Source organism: Branchiostoma floridae, chromosome 1 (assembly GCF_000003815.2).
Source record: "Branchiostoma floridae strain S238N-H82 chromosome 1, Bfl_VNyyK, whole genome shotgun sequence".
Lineage (NCBI taxonomy): Eukaryota > Metazoa > Chordata > Leptocardii > Amphioxiformes > Branchiostomatidae > Branchiostoma > Branchiostoma floridae.
Window position 1 is genome coordinate 28,623,989 of NC_049979.1, and position 21,685 is coordinate 28,645,673.

General features: G+C 39.5%; 1 protein-coding gene across 1 annotated transcript; it reads right to left on the reverse strand.

Moving 5' to 3' along the window:
* Window positions 1–287: 287 nt before the first annotated feature.
* LOC118423362 (polyribonucleotide nucleotidyltransferase 1, mitochondrial-like) lies at window positions 288–20,056 on the reverse strand. The gene is made up of 26 exons (XM_035831480.1): window positions 19,837–20,056; window positions 18,914–18,974; window positions 18,475–18,549; window positions 17,132–17,237; window positions 16,500–16,549; window positions 16,105–16,168; window positions 15,613–15,660; window positions 14,708–14,821; window positions 13,277–13,463; window positions 12,923–12,974; window positions 11,177–11,234; window positions 10,665–10,761; window positions 10,072–10,174; window positions 9,454–9,524; window positions 9,000–9,036; window positions 8,500–8,566; window positions 7,810–7,884; window positions 7,122–7,175; window positions 6,252–6,361; window positions 5,170–5,241; window positions 4,388–4,535; window positions 3,705–3,788; window positions 2,601–2,707; window positions 2,256–2,311; window positions 1,651–1,729; window positions 288–1,067 (listed from the first exon to the last, which is right to left on the reverse strand). The coding sequence occupies exons 1-26, from the start codon at window positions 20,034–20,036 to the stop codon at window positions 678–680; spliced, it is 2,565 nt and encodes an 854-aa protein (XP_035687373.1). The 5' UTR covers window positions 20,037–20,056; the 3' UTR covers window positions 288–677.
* Window positions 20,057–21,685: the final 1,629 nt, after the last annotated feature.

A 21,685-nucleotide genomic window follows, 5' to 3' on the forward strand; every position in this document is an offset into this window, starting at 1 on the left:
GATGATTCTGAAGAAAAAAAAATGTCTGATTGCATTTCTTACAAAGCAATGTTTAATTTGTATTGTTTTTAAATGAAATGTTCTTCTCTGTTTAAAAATGCCCTTCATAAACCCTTTCTGCCATATCATCTTATTGCAGATTTGGTAATTTTCATTTTTAAAATAGCTACAGGATCAACCTTAAGTCTTTAGCTTTACATACATTTTTATGTTGGTAAGTTTGTTAATTAGTTAATTATGTTATCAAATGCATGGACATTTACAAAAAAGACCACAGGGACACAATGATCTTTAGTTTGATTCAATTTTTAATTTGCATCTATCCTGGTAGACTGAGGACTTAGTTAGCAATATCGCTGTTTGTGACAAACATACTGACAATTGCAATTTCCATTGGAAAAAGTGATTTTATGCTATCTTAAAGACAAAAGCGAATAAAGGAATGTACACAATTACAACTTACTTTTACTTTTGTGTTTGACTATAAATGTATCATGTTAGCAGTTATCGACTAAAAAGATTAAGTTCTGTACCATTAGAACTTATATCTTAGCTGGCTTGAAATTTCACCGTAGCTGTATGTTGTGCAATATCATCCCAATCTCTAAATAACAACAGAAGTCCTGTACAGCAGTGATACAAGAAAGCTTCGCTCCCGAGGCATTGCCAAAAACTAATCATGTTGCTGCATGTGTTGTTGAGTCGTTGGAAGTTGTCTTATCTGATCTGTCCGAAGCTTCTGTCACCTCATCACTATGTCCATCCTCCTTTTCTTTCTCATTCTGTCTATCCTCACTATGTCCTTCCTCCAGTTCTCTCTCATTCTGTCTATCCTCCCCCTCCTCTTTCACCTCCCCATTCTCTTCTTCCTTCTGTTCGCTGGACGTCTGAGTGACCCAAGGGGAGGCCGGAGTCCTGGTCAGGTTCAAGTTCTTGACCACTGACGACGCGGGAGCGATCAGGACCTTTCGCGACAATCTCATCATACCGGTGGCCGGGTCCCGCCCGAAGTACTTGACAGACATTTCTTGTCCGACGTCAAAGCCAAGAGCAGATGGGTGGCTTACCTGGGGAAGGGGCAAGGAATATGTCTATTTTCAACATCTCAATGACAATGACAATGAAGTTTATTGCATATTCATATTCACCCTAAATGCAGTCAGTTTGATATAAAAGGTAGTAAACAGAAAGTTATACATATAGTATAGTTTACATGCATCTTCTCTCTTCTTAAAACAAGCGAAGACAAAATTACAGAGATTTTCCAGTATATCGTGGTCAAATGATGACATAAGATATTAATATTTTGAACAATCATATCTTTCTTCGTTAGATGTGCATATTTCTGATCTACTTGTGTTGCATTAACAAATGTATTGTGCAAATCCTTGTACAGTGAACACTCTCGAACAAAGTGTATTTCGGTTTCTACATGCATGTGGTTCTTATTGCAAAATATACATAGTCTATCATTAGGTCTAGAGGAGTTTATCTATATCTACCAGCTTCAATTTCTAGTGAGTGATCGCTGATCATTAGTTTAAAGAGTGTCCTAACTAGACTAATAATCTTCAAAAACACAGAAAATCTTCCTTCAGAGGAAAGACAAACTTGAACAGTAGTAACAGAACAGTGCTGGAGGATACCCACCCTTCTGTGGTCCAGCTGTGAGTTGTGTAACAGTGTAGGCTGCATGGTGGGGAACAGTTTCACCATCACTCCACTCTCTCTGCAGGGATGGAGCAATATGGTCAGAACAGACTTCCTTACTTCATATTTATGAGAATAGGCAAATCATTTATTTATTTTACCAAATCTAAATAGGGATATTTATCCAAACGTAACTCAGCCAAAGATACGGGAGTTGTTTACAGAGGTTTACACTGTAGTGAGTGTGCCTCTACCTAAATTATTTGCCAAAGTAACATGTGCTCTTCAATGATAGCAGTAACAATAATGAACTGGTGACAACTTGATAATGTTAAGTCAAAGTTCCAATCAGAACAAAAGTCAACAAAACCAACCTGTGTCCTGTGCCTTAAGTTTGAAGACACGATCTCATACCAAAGATGAAGCTGATTTTTAATGCCTCATGACATTTTGTATTCGTCTTTTTCAGTGTTAAATTTTTGGCTTTGTGGTAGGATTTATGCGTTTTAAGTCACAAAAGGTAAAGTACTGATACTGTGTACTGGTATGTATATCTACATCAGAGGCTAGCTCCTTAAATGTAGACAATAAAGTTGAAACTTCACCTGATCTCAGTGATGGTAGCTGTGTAGATGGCACCAAAATCCAGCTGTGGTTCTCTCTGAAGAAAAGTACAAAACATTATTCTCATTATATCATAATTGAAACATGTACATGACATTGTATAATATATAATAATTATTGAAAATGTTGAGGCATGTGAACATTTGGAAAAGTTCCTTTGGAAAATATCATAATGTGTTGGGAAAAGAGTACTTTTTACATGAAGATGGCAGCCCTTGCAGTTAAAAAAATGCTGCTTTAGGGGGCAAACCTACTCTACGTCTTAAAACTAATTGATCACCCCTTGTGTAGTAGTACACTCAGAACCAGGATGGCAGAACCCTGACCTTGTCTTTCAGTAGGTTGTCAATTTCTTCCCGCGCCTCGTTCATGGCGGCGGTGTTGGGCGCAAACACCGAGAACGTCTCCTCATCCACCTGTGTGATGGTCACACCTGGGGTACAGTAAGAAAACAGTCTTAAGAACGAAGGCAAAGAAAGAGGGAAACTATCCCTCCATGCTTTATCCACTGCTTGGATTTGTTTGTTTGTTTGTATTGCATATTGGTAAACCATCTTGTGGTGTATAAATACAGGTTTCTACTGAAAAGTACAAGCTGCACATCCAGAAAGATATATCTGATCCACTCACACCGAAAAGGACTCCTACTCTTTAAGAAAATAATCTTAAGAATTAAGGCATTAAGAAACAGTGAAACTATTTCTCCATGTTTCTCTACTGTTTTGTTTTCTTTCTTCCTTTGCATTGCATACCCAGACTTGTATTCTTGACATACTTGTATTCTATGTCTATGTGCAGTCAACCCTGTACAAGTGTCAACTTGTACCAAAATACCACCTGTCGAATGTGACCACTTTCTGGTAAATTTCCCAGTGACACAAGCATAGTTACAGTAAGGATCCAGTCTATAGTGACCACTAGGGCTGGGTACCGGTACAGAAAATTCAGGTCCAGGTCCGGTTCAGGTCCAAAGGATCAGGTCCAGGTCCGAACCTGAACCTGGACCTGATGCAGTATGACTCATACCATGGTCCATTTCACTACCAAGAAATCTGTTCGGTGGAGTATTAGACTTACACTGGCGTTTTAAAATCCTACAACGCTAACTGCACCGGTACGATTGGCTGTAAAACTTGGTAGAAATTTACTATAAACTCTCCTCTTCTTCACTCGTTATTTTCTTCCACCTGCAAGCACCAAAACATGTGAATGACTGATAAAATAATCTGTTAATTTTCTAATCGGTCCAACATCCGGTCCACCTAATTTTTTCAGGTCCGGTTTTTCTGGACCGGTCCAATAAGAAAAACCGGTTTTGTACCGGTACGCTGTACCGATACCCAGCCCTAGTGACCACCTGTCCTCACAGACCTAAAAGACCAGTTTTAATAGTATTGCAAGAAACAGAAAACAAGTATTTCAAGTTTCACCTGTCTCTGCAGTGATCTTCCTGATATTGTAGCCTCCAGGCCCGACAAACTGGGCTCTCTTGGCCATCGGCACTTTCAGCTGCTCTGTAATGAGATGAATACAGTATTGAATTCAGTACATTGTGCATGCATCACAACATTCTTTCACATACAAGAGTCCAACAATACAGCGATTTGTCGTGATGATGCTAAAATGTCATTATTTATTTGACGTCAAATTCTATAAACTAGGATGTATGTGTAGCTGGTATATTTAGTTAACTACCCTCCAGCTTGAAATGCCAGTTTTACGAGCGCAGTTAAATTATTTCAACAACCTGTGATACCGGCACCTTACCTTTTCTTGTCTACCGACATGTACAAGCATTGTTTAGACTATCTACTATTTACTAGTAGTAGTGAGAATGCTCCTACAGTACTTCATTTTGTAAGTAGTAAGGAGTTCCACTCTATGATTATCATATTTTTTAAATCAATTCTTAAACACATTACTCCTGGGTTGATAACTCTGGTACTTGAAGCCAAAACCACTTCTTAGTCTTTTTTTAAACGTTATGGCAGTGAATACTATGTAGTTGGTGCTTCCAGAATGTGAGCATCTGCATTAATAGTATATAAAAGTTAGATGTATGCTCCAAAAGTGCAGACACTTGTATAGATAGAACACAAAGTGAGCGGCTCACCGGATACTGGTCCATACTCCTTTCTAGTGTTCCTGGGTTTGGCCAGCGCCCTGTTCATGATGTTGATGATGTCAGACTTCGCCACAGTGGCCTGCTGGGTAGCCTCCATTATGATCTTCAGCGGCAGGCCGGGTAACTTGATGTCAGCCTGAAGGGGGAGGGGGGCAGGGGTGAAACTTCTGTTTTGACATTTCATTATGAGCAGTTAAAACATTCTGTGTATGACACGCAGACGGAAGACGAAACTTGAAACTATTTCCTTAACTAGTAGTGAAATTCGGCTTTGTTGCGGCTTGCGTGTTTAACCAAGCATACACAAGATCCCACATAAGTGTGTTGGGTTCTTTATCCATCATATCATCATATATCAGAGGGGTTAATATATGATGTTACTTTGCAAAATCATGCCCGAGGGCATAGAACAAGGACTAAGAGAAGTAGATAGTGTGATACATAAAACTAGTGTCTAATGAACTATATGATACAATGAATACTATTGTCGGGTTTGACTTCTTCTTTGAAGGCAGTGGTTAATGAACTGTCCCACGTTCTGTATGATGGTGGGGTTTTGTGCTTTAAGTAGAAATATAGTCTTTTGGTGATTTTTTTAGGTGGTAAAAGACACTTGAGGCTTACACCTGAGCTCACTCACACACTGTGAGTTTTATGTCACCATCCGAAATGAAAAAGTGCAATCCCTTACAAAATGAGCTGGGTCAGATCCTAGACATTGCTTGGTTCCTCTTCAGGGTCAGACCCTAGACATTTAGAATGTTTCTCACCTGTAAGGCTGTTACCCCTTTCTTGGTTCCTGCCATTTTGAAGTCCATATCTCCCATGTAGTCCTCTATGCCCTAGGACAAAATAATGTGAAATTATATTAAAACTTTCCTTTCAAGGCACAATATTGCTCTGCTATAGAATGAACATTTCCATTGTATTAGAAGACATAAGGCCAGGTTGATTTGATTTTAATTCATATGGATGACAATTTTCGTCTGTGTCAGAAAAAAATGTTTCGACCACAGTGTAAATCATACAGAACAGTATCAAAATGAGAAAATATGTACCAAAATTTGTAAAAATATGCCAATCTCATCATTTTCAAAGTCGAAAATGATGATGCGGAAGAACAAAAAAATTAAGAATATATTGTTTGGTATGCCATACCCTGTGTGTTTAGTTTCTCCAACCTTCCTGACTACTTAGTAGGGCTGACGTCACAGTTGCGTTGCGCGTTAGAAGGCACAAAATGGGAAGGCGATTTGGGTGTGACTTAAAATCCTTTAAAATCTTCTTTTTCCTTGAAAATTTTGGCCCAAACTGGAGACTTTTTGCGATAGAAGGAACAGACAAGGTCTAATCTTTCCCATTTTGATCAAAATTTGCTCAGTTTAGCAGTTTAGATGGTGCACGGAAGGGTTTTAGTTGTTGTGTCATATTGGTGGTATCAGGAGAAAACTGTAGTCAAAGCTGAGGTTTCTTTCATAGAGCGGGGATTCCTAGGAGTTTGAGGTGGTTAACACTCTGTTTTCTTTTAGTTTTTACAAAGATGACCCTTGTGGCTGTCTGGTGGAGAAATTTTTTTAAGATTGAAATTGGGGTTAGTACTTTTCTGAAGCCTTGTTTTAGTGTATTTCAACATGCTTGCCTATGGAGAGGTCCAACTATAATGTCAGCCCTTAGTAATACATGTAGTCTCATACTGAAGGCACCTTTTTGGGGCAAACTTTTTTCAGGATGTCATCCACATAATCATTAACATGGCCTAATGATTGTTGACTGTTGCTAACAAAGACTGCTTTGTGAATGTTTTTTCAACCATATTTCTACTTTTAACACTAAGACAGCACCCATATCATACCAGTATATCAGTGAGTAGTTTGTAGTCCTGTATGTCTGTGGGGTTGTCTGGCTCAGTCCTGGTCACCAGACCAATGGCTACACCCGCCACCGGAGAGGAGATGGGCACCCCTGAAACAGACACAATAACAAGCTGTTGTTATACCCACAAGATCAGAGATGGGCACCCTGAAACACACAATAACGACTTGAATTGTTATCAATACATTATATACACCTGCCACAGGAGCAGAGATGCTAATTAGCACTCCAGACGTCGGAATGCGGTTTACAGGATTCTAGCCAGCGTCCGTCTTTCCATCCTTTGACCGAATTTTGATGCTGGGGACAGACATGAATTTTGCCCATTCTGCCCTCTATGATGGACAAAAATCGGCAGGTAAAGATATTAAAACAGATGTCATTGAACCAAGCAGAGTTTACAAGCAAAATTTGCCCCTGTAATTGCAGGGAATAGCATTTCAGAGGGTCTAGATTTCCAAATTTTTCAGGGGGAACATGCTCCTGGACCCACTAGGATCACTGCGCCTTCGGCACTCGACAGGATTTCCAAATTCAAAATCCAGGGGACGGAAAATAATTCAGGCTGGCTAGAGCACTGGTTTAAACACATGCTGAAGTTATCCCTGAGCTTTCGGACGAATACTCCGGATCTGTCTGAGGAAATTTTTCCAACATCTGGACTACGAAAATAAAATTTCCATCTAGAAAACAAAAAAAACTGTCGGCGACAAGATATCGACTCTGCAGATGTCAGGAAAAACTGTGTATAGATTGGGCCTTACAGGCTTTTTGTAGAGATAGCAGTGATCAAACATGGCAGCTATGGTTCATTTGACCTGAGAAACCCAACCATAAATGTAGGACTTACCGGCATCCATGAGTGCCAGGCTGCCTGAACAGGCTGAGGCCATAGAGGAAGAACCTGCAAAAGACAAACAATCTTTACAACTTAAGACTGAAGTAAATTGTTATGTCCAAATCTGGAGAAGAAAAGAATGAATGGAGTATTCAAAAACATGTCTATTATTAAATTGAACTGAATAATTCAATCACAAGGATCAGCTAGAATATCTAGCCTTTTACAGAACTACATTTGTTTCATTTCTCATTTCTTTTTCTGCCAAATAGACACCCTTACGCAAATATTGAAAAAGTCCATGAATTTTCAGACTTGAGCTGGTCATTTCTATACAATTACATGTACACATCTGGAAAAGCGGCTTAGCTCGGACATGTTGCAAGGGATTGCATTCATCATTTCAGATGGTGACATCAAGCCAGCGGCCACATGTATGAGGGAGCTTGGGCTTAGGCCCCAAGTGTTAAACCTCTTCACGTAAAAGGACCCAACACACTTATTGAGAGGAGTAGGTTGTGATGAGGTGGTGTGCTTGATTGAAAACACATGCCGTGGAAAGGCTGATGTGCAGTTGCACAAATAGCCGCTAGATTCTTTAAGGTCCCTATCTAGGGATGTGGTTAAAAGTCTCTTTTTTTTTTACTGAAGTGGGGGCAGAGACACTGCAAGATGCTGTGACAAAGTCTCACACACTCACCGTTGGACTCCAGAACCTCTGCAGTCAGCCTTATGGGAAGGGAAAGTCTGAAGGGAACCCCTGGCTTCAGGGCATCTCCCGGCTAAAACACCGGTGTCAATTACAAAAACCCTTGGGCAGAAATGTTACAAAATGGTCTCTTTCAGGCAGCAACCTTTTCAACTTGGATGTCCAAATATGCAAATGAGACTGTTGAGATTCAAAGATTCCCTGATGAGACTCCACATAAGATTTTTTCTTGTTTTAGGCCACGTTGATTTGGCAATATGGTGGACATCATCTGGGAACAAAAAAAAACTGCTGCAGGTGTGCAAAAAAAATGTTGCTGACAAAAAGTTTTGCAAAAGAAAAGTTGCCTTCCTCATGAAATCTTATCGTCAGGAAGGTTGAACAAACGACTGAACACACAGAACACTATATACCAAAGAATAGATTTTTTTGTTTTCTATAATTCTTTGTTCCCATCTTCATTTTTAACTTAGGGATCAACTCTACAACAGTACTGTTACATTAGAATCCGTTTTGGGATTTTTTTTGGAACTTAAATTTTGCAGCTACATTGTATGATACAGTATGTGGTCAAAAACTTCTGTAGGAAATGGACGAAAATTTATGTGCGTGGATGTCATCCATATAATCAAGTCAACACTGCCTTAATGATGTGAACATAATAAAATGAATATTACCCACCATGCCCTAGTTCTCTTCTTGAGTTAGAGGACACCCGGCCTGTCTCATTAGTTGCATAGGGAGGGAACTGAAAAAAAAGACAAAGAGAAAAAGTTTGCAAATTCAAACTTTAAATTTACCAACCATTCACACACATGTAGTTAATGGATACATGTAAATTTGGGAAAGTCAAATTTTTGTGTTTGGTAAGTCCAAATTATATGTTGGAAATTGCAGTTTAACTTTTCCAGAACTCTGATGTACATAAGTTTTTTTATGAAACCTACATGTAGGTCAAATACTAGTATAGATTATAAACTCCACAAGCACAATTTTCTATTTGAGGAGAACATGTTAGAAAACGGTTACACGTGTACAACATTTGTATCAAATAAAAATCTTATGTCCCTTGCCAGTGCAAGCAGTCAACCCCAAACGGAAGGGTTGGAAGACCTGGTTTTTGCAAGGGTTGGTCAGGTAACTGGATACACAACATTTTTCTTAGGTCTAACTGTACTTACCACATAATGCAGCATGAAATCCTTCTGTTTCACCCCACTGAAACAAAGATGCAAAGTTGACATTGTAAGTCCCAAAATACACATTCTACAACTTATAAGATACAGAGCAGATTTGGTATAGTATGACCATAATGTTTGCAGAAAGAGATTATTTTATGTTTCTACATATTCTAATACAATGTTATGATTGTGTATACAAAACAAAATCATGGACATGCATTATGTATCTACAATTCGACAACTGCATGTACATGTACATACAATTTAAATAAAAAGATGCCTAGTGAAATGTGTGCCATGCACAGAGGAATAAAAATGTAAAATAAAGCTTTTGCCCCTGAGGCATTGCCTATTCTAAAGTTTGGTTTATGCCTTATATACATTGTATCTATATAGTATTTTTGAAATAAGTGGTGCATGAAAAGCATCTGTGCACTGCTGCTTAAGAACGTACCCAAGAATCTCAGCGATAGGATCCATCTTCAGTGAAGCCTGCTTGGAGTCAAAGGTCACAGTGGACAACACCTATAAACATGGGACATTTGGATGTTAGGAACATGTAACATCAGGTACATTGTACCTGACATTCAATAAATGAATGAACTTTGATAGTTGTACATGGTACAATCATTATGTAGGGCAACAATGACAAAGCAATCAATAATGTGATTAATATCTATTCTAAAGTCTATGACTACAGGGGACTTTTACGTGGCCCCATGGGCCCTCCGGAGTCACTACTAGCAACAGTCAAGAGATGCAAGCTGCAGCGCATGGGCATGTGATCCAACACAACAACCTGGTCAAGGCAATTCTACAGGGCACTGTGAAGGAGGGCGTAAGTGGAAAGCTTGACAGGGCAACATTGCAGAATGGTCATGTCTCACTCTGCTGACCCTGGCTAAAGAAAGAGGAGCCTCGAGACAGATCTCTATTTTCATGTCTACCTTGTCCCCCAATGATCTAGAGGCCAAGGGACTACATGTAGGTATATGTAGTTCTGTACAGTAGATACCCACCTGTGTCTGTCCCCTCTGGAACAGTGCAGACCCATGTAAGGGTTTGTACCCACCTGTGTCTGTCCCCTCTGGAATAGAGCAGACCCATGTAAGGGTTTGTACAGGTCCACATCACAGGAGATGTCTCTCAGGGAAGTCACATCACGCCCGTCACATCTGTAGATTAAAACCGTGCAAGACAACAAATTTTATGTGACGTCATTGCTGAGAAAGACGACCACACACTACTTGAATTACTGTAAATGCAGTAACTCACAGTGGTTTTATGTTTGTGGTTTTTACGTTGCCAATTCACCGCAAACTTAAAACCACCTCGAACATTTTCTATGGCAGTAAGCAACTACCAGTGCATGGTGCTTCCGCGAACAGTCCTTTTTCCTGCAACTGCAAAATTAAATCCCCGTGAACTTAAATGCATTTCCAGTACATTGATTGAAAGAGACACTAGTACCCAGGTCTCACAGGAAATGCCTTCAAGTTGGTGAACGCAATGAAAGATGAAAAGTACTGAAGGAAAGAACTCTGCTTAACTGCTTTAATCTGGATGAAAAATGACAACGATGATTGCTGTGTCCACCGCCACGTTGGGCAGGATGGCAGGAAAGTTGAAATCAGGCAGCATAGCAGTTGTATAGCAAAAACACACCTCTGATAAGTGTCCAGTATGAGGTTCCTGAAGACCTGTTTGGTGACCACACTAATAGACTCACTAATCATGAAGGGTTCTGCCTCTGGAAACAACTCTGAAAGCAGACAACAAAATCATCCTCCAAAGAAATGTTGATACTTTTGCTGTGAGTGTTTACCACAAATGTACATCAGAGCCAAATATACATCCTACTACAGTTATTATTGTACATCGAACAATAAAAAAATCATTCTTCATACTCAAGGGGGTATCCAATTATGATGGGTCAAATAACAAGAAAGGGGGAATATTAAGTACAACCACATTCAATGTATGTGTATGTTAATTGAACAATTAATATATACTACCATTATCAAAAATTATATGTAGCGTCACTACCATTCAAAATAATTAAATGATATATACTATCACTATTAAAAATTATCAGAAAATGTTTTATTTCCTACAATCTTCAGAACAACAAAAGATCTTATCAGTTTGGCAAATTGTAATTTGATAGATCCACCTACCCTTTAGTTTTTCTTCCACCTCAGCTCGAATTTCTTGCACAGCATTATCCCGAGAGAACTGTAGGTACCCAACAAAAATATAGTTGTGTAGATTGTATTACATTTGTTTGTTCGTGTTGCATACCCTGTAAACCACCTCATTGCATAACAAACCAGTATAAGCTGCATTTCTGGCATATTTATTTGATCAACTCACATGTCCTATCCAAGGGCACATCGAAGCTACTCATTTTCACCTGAGTGTATACCGTATTTCTTCTAATAAACCGCGCACTTTTTTGACATTTCAACTTTGAAGTTGGTGCTTCAGGTCAAAGCCAAAGTCGGGGTGCGCGCTTTATTTAGGGGTTGTCTCAAGAAAAATCACGTAACAAGCCAGAAAGCCAGCGATTGCGCCGCGAGGTATCGCGCTGAACATCGATAATTTATGCATTTGTCTTTCGTTTATTATTTACAAGATAAAAATTGTTAACGTTATATAGACTTAAAATTACGCATGCTTATGTTATTCTTTGTATTAAAACTAATATAGTTGTAATGATATTTAACGTTATAAGAATGATATTATAAGAATGACTTGAAAAAGAAAAACGGAGACAATCGTCCGACTTTTTGCAGCGTGCTGGGGCTGGCATAATTTGTTAGTTATGTTACAAATATTTTATCCCCGAGGCATCACGCGGCTGCACGCCGGCACATCGTGTATTATCCACGAGCATTTTGACCCAAAACATAATTGCTATGATCAGAAAATGTTGCAGGGTTCTTCTTTGCAGGAGTTTTGTTTTTGTGTGACGAGAAAAATGCGACATTATAATTTTTCGGGGTGTTTGGAAACCCACGCTAAGTTTCAGCACACTTACGGCTGCATCGAAACCCAAAATTACGCTAGAGACACCATAAATTCACATATAAAAGCATGTTTCCACGGAAGGTTCTTTGTATTATGCATATCTTAACTAGAATGGTGCAATGTAATCGTTGAAAATAGCGTTCTTTTGCGTTTCAAAAATGTAACTCTGATAATCAAAATGGCGGCAAGCTAGCTGCAAGCCGCGGGAAAGCTCCCATGATGCACCGCTGCAACCAATCAGAGCGCGAGATCGCCGGGGAATCCCCGTCATTAGTATTCAGTTGTTGTTGTTGTGGTGGCTTCAACCAATCAGAGATGCGTATTTCCGATCCTGCAGACGCCGCGTTTCGTGCCGCGCTGTCCAAAAATACGTATTTCTCGGGAAGAACAGCGGGCCACGATGTTTTATTATGACAGTAAATGTGTTTTTTTTAGTTTATCATCGAAAAGCCCGGTAAAATTTAACGTTTTGATGTCTGCTCACTCGATATAATGGCATCTTGTAGCATGAAAATTCTCATCGCGCTGCGTGAGCAAGCCGCCGATAAATTATTGGTAGAGTGAATTTTCTCTACGTAACTTTACAAGTGCGGTGCCGATCCAGAAATTGTATCATTTTTCTAAAAGTTTCATAGGAAATTAGGCGAATAAACATCAAAGGGTGCTGCGCTATATGAGGGCGCGGCCAAGTTTTGAGGGTACCCCCGGTGCGATCGTCAGCAAAAATTAGGTGCGCGGATTATTGAGGGGTTTCCCTTGACTATCTCAGCTTGCGTGTAAGGGCACACGATGAGCCCCAAATCGGGGGTGCGCATTTTATTTGGGGTGCGCGGTTTAATGAAAGAAATACGGTAATAATGTAAATATAAACAAGAGCTAAGTGTTAACTTTACCTTGTGATGGGTGGCGTCAGTAAAAACAACTTGAAGTCTTTCTGTGGCAAGTCTGAAAAGAAAAAAAAATAGTTCCCTAACAATACCTTTAAAGTTTATACATTGTGCATTTAAGCTATTATTGACAGCAAACTATCATGTCTGTTAAGATAAAACAACAGCTTCATTGTGGAGTAAAAGGGCAAAATATACCCGAATAAACATGGAACAGGTACATTTTGACCAGGGTCATTGTTTTGCCTGTTACACTGGTATGCAGAAAGAAAAGCCCATACATTCTGGCCTGGGTGCATTTTGACCATGGCCATCGTCTGGCCTGTTACACTGGCATGATACTGAAAGAAAGACCCATACTTTCTGGCCTGTTCCAATATCTCCTCCGGGGGTGTGAAGAGTTTGGGCGGGGTTCTCTTCTCCTTCCCGACCTCCTTCTGAAGAGCCTGGATGCCCCGGATGATCTTCTGTGTCTCCTTGATTCCCGTCTTGATGGCTCGCTGGAAGTCTGGCAGCAAGACGTTTTCTGCAGAACCCTCTAACATCACTGGACATACAGTAAAATAAAGATAAATCTTGCCTTAAAGTTTGTATGTCTGGAGATAATAAGTATTACTTAATTATCTCTTCATATCTGTGGAATAGGGGAACTGTGACAGACCTAAGATATGTGAAAATAGATGAAAATGGGCAACATCAAAATGTTAAAGTTGTGGATTGCTCTTAGCCAGTAAACAAAGTTGGGATAGCATATATGATCTATCACTCTGACAAGAGTGTGTAGTTTATTCCTTTTGAGCCCAGAATGTTTCCATGCATTTTAGAGTCATTTGGACATATTCTATTCTTGTTTGATGTTTTTAAGTAAGAGCACTTAGTCTATCTTTTCAGCCTCAGTATAGGCTACAATGTTTTACAAAATAAATCATTCTCATTTTCATTCTGTTGCTACGGTTATACAAGCTTACAGCATGAAGTGAAAATTAACTGCCACACAGAATACTGCAAGGCATTCAAACAATCAACTACCACACAGAATATAGGCACATAGCGTAGTCCAGTGGTTAGCGGCCCTGCCTTTGGAACTAGAAGTTGTGAGTTCGATTCGACATGCACACACGACATGCACACTACCGGAAATGAGAGGCAAAGCCGTGGTCCACTGTCCATTGTGCTTGTTGAAAAGAGCTAGTGGAATTTCCCAGGTACAATGAACCTGTAAATACTAGGGGTGGGTACCGGTACGGTGTACCGGTACAAAACTGTTTTTTCTTGTTGGACCGGTCAAAAAAAAAAACGGACCTGAAAAAATTTGGCGGACCGGATGTTGGACCTATTGGAAAATGAACAGATTATATGAGCAAGCATTCACACTTTTTAGGGCTTACCGGTCGAGGGAAATAACAAAGATGAGGTAGAGTAGAGCCTATAGTCATTTCTACCAAGTTTTACAGTCAATCATACAGATGAAGTTAGCCTTATTGGATTTTAAAACGGCAGGGGAAGTCGGATACTCCAGAAACAGATTTCTTTGTGGCGAAATAGACCATTGTTTTGAGTATTGTCCATTCACAAGTTTTCATATACTATATCAGGTCCAGGTTCAGGTCCGGACCTGGACCTGATCCTCTGGACCTGAACCGGACCTGGACCTGAATTTTCTGTACCGGTACCCACCCCTATGTAAATACTGTACATAGCATCCATTCTCTCTGTCACGACCAGTTGAAGAATATCTCTTCAATGAGTTCAACTGGATTGAGATCACTTTCACTTTTTGCTTTCACTTACCGACCAGGTTCCTCTCTGCTCCCGTCACCACCAGGTTGAGTTTACTCCTAGACAGCTGCCTCCGTGTGGGGTTGATGACATACTCATCATCCACAATTCCTACTCTTACTGCACCTGCAGTAACAAACAGAAATGGTGTGGTTTTGTTGTATTGTTGTCAGTGATTTAGCCTGATACTCTGACAGTGCCAAGATATTTGTAGTTGTGCATTAGTACTAGTATCCAGTATGGCATTGCACAAGAGTTGTTAGGCTTCAGTTGGTTCAATCACAAAGAACATGGTTCATTGCCAGTTTTAATCAATATCATTCAAAATACATCCAAGGTAGTCCCATAGCCTTTTTAACGGCTAAAGGGCAATGGGTTGTTTGTTATCCACTGTGTCTCGGGCAGGGTATTGGGAGGCCCTACAATGTCCCCCCACCACCTTTAAGTTTAACGCTAGTTCACCTTTATCCGCGGGTAACCTATATTCGTTGTTTCTAAAAACAGGGTACTTATAGACGTCATGTCGACGGACGGTGGTTTCAAACTGTACAATTGTGAAAAGGTGGCCATTTGAAACCGCCGTCCGGTTACTTGATATTCCTAAGTACCCTCTGCTTCGAGACAACGGATATAGGTTACCCTGCGGATATAGGTGAATTAGCGTTAATTTCCCCAGACTAAAGTCAGGTACCCATGTTTACACTTGGGCGGAGTGAGGAAAGTCGTGTTAAGAACCTCTGGCATGGGTACAAGATACGTTGTATACCTACATTTAGCATGACAGGATTTGGGCCAAATGCCTTACACTTACTCTTATAATAAGCTAACCGACCCCACTTAAAAATTGTTGTGACAAAAAGTTTGTTACTAAATATTATATGAAAGAAATCTAGGTAACAGCATTAAATTTAACTCACCAATTGGTCCATTCCATGGACAGTCTGAGAGTGCTAGAGCTGTGGAAGCTGTATAAAAAAATACAAACATTTCAAGTCACACAAAAAAAGTTTGGCACACATCATACATGGTGTATATGGTGGCCCCCATCTCCACTTCTTTAGCCATATGCCACACAAAATTTTGCAATCAATATAGCATTGGACTATATACTGCTATTTGAGTGTGTTCAAATCCCATAGTCTTGTAGCATATGCTTATTTAATGCTAAGTAGAGAAAGCTGTAGTATGTGCCATTTTTCAAAGTCTTACACTGTATAAGCTTAACACAAGGGGAACACTCGTGCATTTCATTAGGCCATTGTACCTATTGTTGTACAATATTAAGTCAGACATCTGTAAAGAGAAAAACATGTTGTATTTCATAACATCACACACAATGAAGTTTTGCCTATATGTTCCAGTCATGGAATAATGTTAGAAGAGCCAGTTGTTCCTCAGTAAGTACTCACCTCCATTGATGCTGGCAATGTCAGGGTCGTTGACCCCATCTACAGCCAAGAGGTTACTGATGACCTGTATGAAGGTGGAGCAGTGTTTGTTAAAGTTGGATATTTGATAGCTGTAATTATTGTAATAACCAACTAATGATAAATAAACACTAGATGCTAGATATAAAATACTGTAAATGCAGAAACTTTTGCGGTGGTTTAATGTTGGTGGATTTTGCGGTGGCCACTTCACTGCGAACTTAAAACCACTGTGAACATTTTTCCACGGCAGTAAGAGACTACAGTGCATGGTACTACCGCGAACTTAAAACCACCGCGAAAAGTCCTTTTTTCCGCTACTGCGAACTTAAATCCCCACGAACTTAAATACATTTACAGTACTTGTGTTTCCTGACCTGTGTTTCATACATGTATCCTGCTGGGAACAGTGGCCTGATAGACCTATCTGTAATACAGGGGGAAGAAGTCAAAAACAGACATTTATATATCAAACATTTAACATTGACCTAAAACAAAACCAATTCAACTGCCCATCACAATTAACAGTTCAGCCAATAACAGCATGACACATCATATTTTCCGTCACCAAAGATTGAGGCCGACATCTTGAAAATCCTAGCCTGATATCCAGCCGTAATATAGTTTCCAAGTCTCTTCTCTCCTCACCACAATTACGTAATTGTGCAGAGGAGAGAAGAGACTCTGGATACCAGGCTATGAAAATCCTGCTCTGCCTGTCACGTGACCCTGGCAGCGGTTGGCCAATTTTGCATAAGGTTCATGTGCATCACATAACTCATAAGATTTGTGTGTTCCACATAAGATTTGTGCATATCGCATAATAAAGATTCATACGTTTTCGTAATGTGCTTCGTACGTTTCTCATAAAAGTTGTATGTTTTTGCATAGTGATTAGTGCATTTTTCATAAAAATTCATAAAACGTGTGCAAAAGCTTTGGCACCCCTGTATCCTCTTAAGACACATGTACACAGCTCTATGATAGATAGATAAGACAGATGCCTGACCTATGAGTCTGCTGACCAAGATCTCCCTGTCTGTCTGCGCCAGCTCACGTCTCAGGTGGGTGGTGGGGATCCGACCGGCCGCAGCCGCCTTCTGTCTGTAGTCCACCTGGACAGGGCGGTTGTCATGGAAACAATTACAAAAGATCAACTTAAAGTTGATGAAAACATAAAGTGGGTTTGCTAAGCACACATATTGATTGGCAGGCTGCAAGTAAGAAATAATAAAATGGTAGAATTCAAATTGTATAAAACTCCCAGTCTGTCTTATGAATATGAATCATAATTTGCATATCATATCTGATGTATAATCAGAGTTGTCTCCAGCAATTTTCTTTTACATTCCACACATTGTTTGGAAGCCCATGTTGTTGATTTTCTGTCAACATGAACATACATTTTCATCAGTTACCAGGTTCATTTCATCATCGTGTCATTCAGTTCAGATATTTTGGACAGACATATACATGTACATTTACAATCCAGGGCTCGAAATACACTTTTCAGTCAACTTGCACCAGTGCAAGTTAAGCCAAAGGTAACTTGCACCAAAAGAAACTTACTTGCACAACCCAAAATAGTGAACTGTTAACCCTTTATTCTTCTTCTGAAAATTTGCAAATATATGCATATACATAAAGACCACATGTTTGGATATTTGTTTTCCAAAGCGTATTTTATTTTGGATTTCAAATTGTACAACAAATGTGAATTTAGGCTTAATTTAAGACAATTCAATGTCTACAACTTGATAAGATCAATAGATTTCTTCTGGACTCTTCGAGTGACTTTCATCACTATTCTTAACCATCGCTAGAACAACTCAATACAAACATATATAACTGGAAAATCCAGTTGATCATATCAAAGTCACTAAATTGTATGCAAAATGTATTTACTCATATGCAAATCAAGGTAAGACAACACCATAGGAATTATTAGCATTATAGAGATGGAATTGTCTTCAAATTTTGTTTACCTGGATGTCTAACCAAGTTTAGAAATAACAAATTTAGGCTATTTTTTTTATTCAGTGTTGTTTTCTTTTACCTTCCAATGGCAGACAATATTCTTGGTGTGTGTAAGCTTTTTTCTAAAGTCAGGTATTAGTGGATAAAAGTAACTTGCACTGGTGCAAGTTTGGTCCAAGCTTACTTGCACCACACCAATTTTACATGCACAAACTTGCATATGCATGTGGTATTTCGAGCCCTGCAATCATAGCCTGTCTGTTCTCAGGGATGCTAATGTATTGTTTCCTGAGGACCATTTTTTAAAATCATTTACTTTGACAGACATGACAGACATAGTGGTGGTGTCTGAGGACCATATGAGGAGAGACTCACGGTGAGAGGCAGGAACCCTGCAGAGCTGGGTCTGGTACGACTGACAGCTGTCACCATGGCAGATGTGTCACCGATCTGGAACAACACAATACTCACTGAAGCTGTCGAAAGTTTCTCAACACATCCACATTGAATCACCAGGCCAAAGTGTTTCACTGTACAAAGTCAGAATAAGTTAGACACTGAACAGGATAACTAAAAACTTGTAAGAGGTATAAAGGAGGCCATATACTTCAGGGCACTCCAGCCGTCACTGAACAGAGACGGTGGGCAATAACTTTTTGGGCATGTTTGACCAATTGCTGATATATATCTGCAAGATCACATGTTAATAAGATCATGTGTCTGTATCTCAAAGATTTAGTTTAGCATTGTACTACAATGTACAACAAACACTGGTAAAGATAATTTTCACATCTACATTGTGTTAGCAACCAACCTGGACCACAGCACAGCCATCGGCAAATCTTGCAAACTTTCCAGTTGATATTCTCATGACCCTACAGTATACAAAAAGTGAAAGTAACAATACTGTAAGGTCAGAAATGTTCGAGGTGGATTAATGTTCGCGGTTTTCGCGTTGACCACTTCACCGCGAACTTAAATCCACCACAAACATTTTTCTATTATGGTATCAGACTGTACTCCACGGTGTTACCGTGAATTTAAAACCACCGCAAAAAGTCCTTTTTCCCGCTAAGCCCTTTTTCCCGCTACCGCGAAATTAAATCCCCGCGAACTTAAATGCATTTACAGTAACATAAATACAGATACTACAAATGCTCTTTCTCTCTCTCTCTCTATGTAACATAATATGTATACCTTTTGTAACAGAAATTAAAAAAATCATCATTCAATCATGATAACAATCACTATCTATTGTGATTCCCCATAATCTGACCACAATATAATAAGCCCTTTCACACATTCTGAGTTATAAATGCATGCGCAGTGAAAGGTAATTATTATGTCAAACAATGGTAAAGTGACATAATGCAATAAACAAAACCTTTCTTTACACTATTACTAGTATGCAAATCAAATGAATGGTCGAGAGAGACTGTTACTAGTATTTAACATCTCAAGGGCCTTTGCCTTTGACATATTATATACATGTTAATTAATTCCTGTCGCTGCAAAGTTCTCGAAATTGTGTGAAACTAAAAGGGCTTATTTTAATCTCTATTAATTTGCTAAACATCAACAGTTATTGCTGACAGGCTGTTAGTTCACAATAAAAGAAGAGTATTAAGTATCTCCAAGCTGACATCAACACTTGCTCCTTCTTGAAGGTAAAGCTAGGCTGAAAGGCAAGCGACAAGCAGAAATTATGAACGGGTGCACCACATGTGTCAAACTTACTTGTCCCCGACTTCGACGCTAACCTCGTTAACTTTCCCCCCGTCCGCCCATGGGTTCGTCTGGACCCATCTGACCCCCGACGTGCCCTCTGTCTGCCATCTGCCCAGGTGACGACTTCTAAAACTGCGCGGAAAGAGTCTATTTTCTCCAACTATCTTCAAACATTTCGATATCCGAAATTTTGCCATGTTCGCCGCCATGTTGATTGTGACCCTTAACCCTCGACGATCTCACTTTGACATATAGGGGTGTGGCGGATAAATGATTTTCCTTTCATACTCCAGTACAGTTTAGAATTAAATATGGCCTTTAGTCGCTAAATAAATACTAAATGAATAGCCTATTATGATAAATGATTTCGATTCGCGATTTCGCAATTTTGTTTTTAGTAAAAATGACAAAATACCCCCCTAAAGGTTGGAACATCCCAGATGACGTATGGAAAGTGCAAGCAATCTGTGAGCGTGATCGTCATCAACTGACCAAGGTGTTACATGTGGCATTTCTCACCCTGCGAATAGAGGCGAAAGAGGAAGTATAGCGAGCCTTTGAGGAACGACTGCACGTATACACGTGATGGTATGTCACCATTCATAATTCGGGTAAACGTTGAAATACTCTAAAGAGTAAATTTGCATTAATATCAGGTGTGATTGTAATGATGCCGGAAGTAACACGCCTCTAACGGTATATTCAGGTGAAAATGAAAGTGAAAGGAAATTTATTTCGATCCAGTTTTAGCACACTAAAAGCCATTCTGACACTATAGCCGGCCGTGACAGAGAAGACAGACGTTATGCACATCTATGTACAATGCATGCAAATATTTACAAATATTTGTAAACTTTGCCATTGTGGTAAAATTAGTTTGCTTCCACCATAAAAGTAAGCCCTATTGTTGCCTCTGTATATTAAATGTCCTAGACATATAATTACAAAACTTTAAAATCAATTCGAAACAATGGCAAAAACATCCGCACGGTGACTTGGAATGGACTCTAGTTTGGAGAGCGGAGATGATCATGAATTCATACAAGGAGGTTCAACCTCCTTGATTCATATAAATTATGCTGATAAGAAACGTTCTTGCATATCTAAATAGCAAAGACTACACGACCCCATTCGTAAATGATGGGGGCTTCATACTTGTGACATATGCAATTTATACAGAAGTGAGCATTTAAGCCATACCTTATGCAAGTTAGTTGATCCCCATGGTTACATGTAACGTTATACTGCTTGGCGAAGTTATTTCTTCGTCGAATTCTAGTGTTAATAGTTTTAAGTCTTAAAACATTCAAGTTGTTAATCGAAACCCACATTGATATATTTCAGAGCTCATCATTACAGAGCTTAATTAGATAAACAAAAGAGGAGGAGCAACAAAAAGGACAAGAAAACTGAATCGCAAGATACTGTCATAGACTTTGCACGAAACATATAATTGGATATGGCAGACCTGGAACGGCATAGTAATGAACGTGGAAATGGTGGAAAAGGGAGAGTTAAGGAAGAGGAAGATGCAAATATACCACTGAGAGGGAATAGTGTAGCAGTTACAGAAATGAGTGAAACTGCCAGGAATATTACTACAGATGACATAAACGTAGGCAGTGAGGGGAAACCATTCAAGGGAAACGTGTCAGACCCTGCAGATAAAGCCACGACGAAAGACGAACCATTCAGCGATGCTCAAGTCAAGGTAGATCATCACGAAGCCAATACAGACAACGAAAATATCCCAAGTATGAGTGAAAACAGTAGGAGCAGCTCACAAGACAGTCTCCAATCCGAGGAAATGTACGAATATTCTTCTAGTCAACCGCGTACACAAGATGGCGTAGTTCCT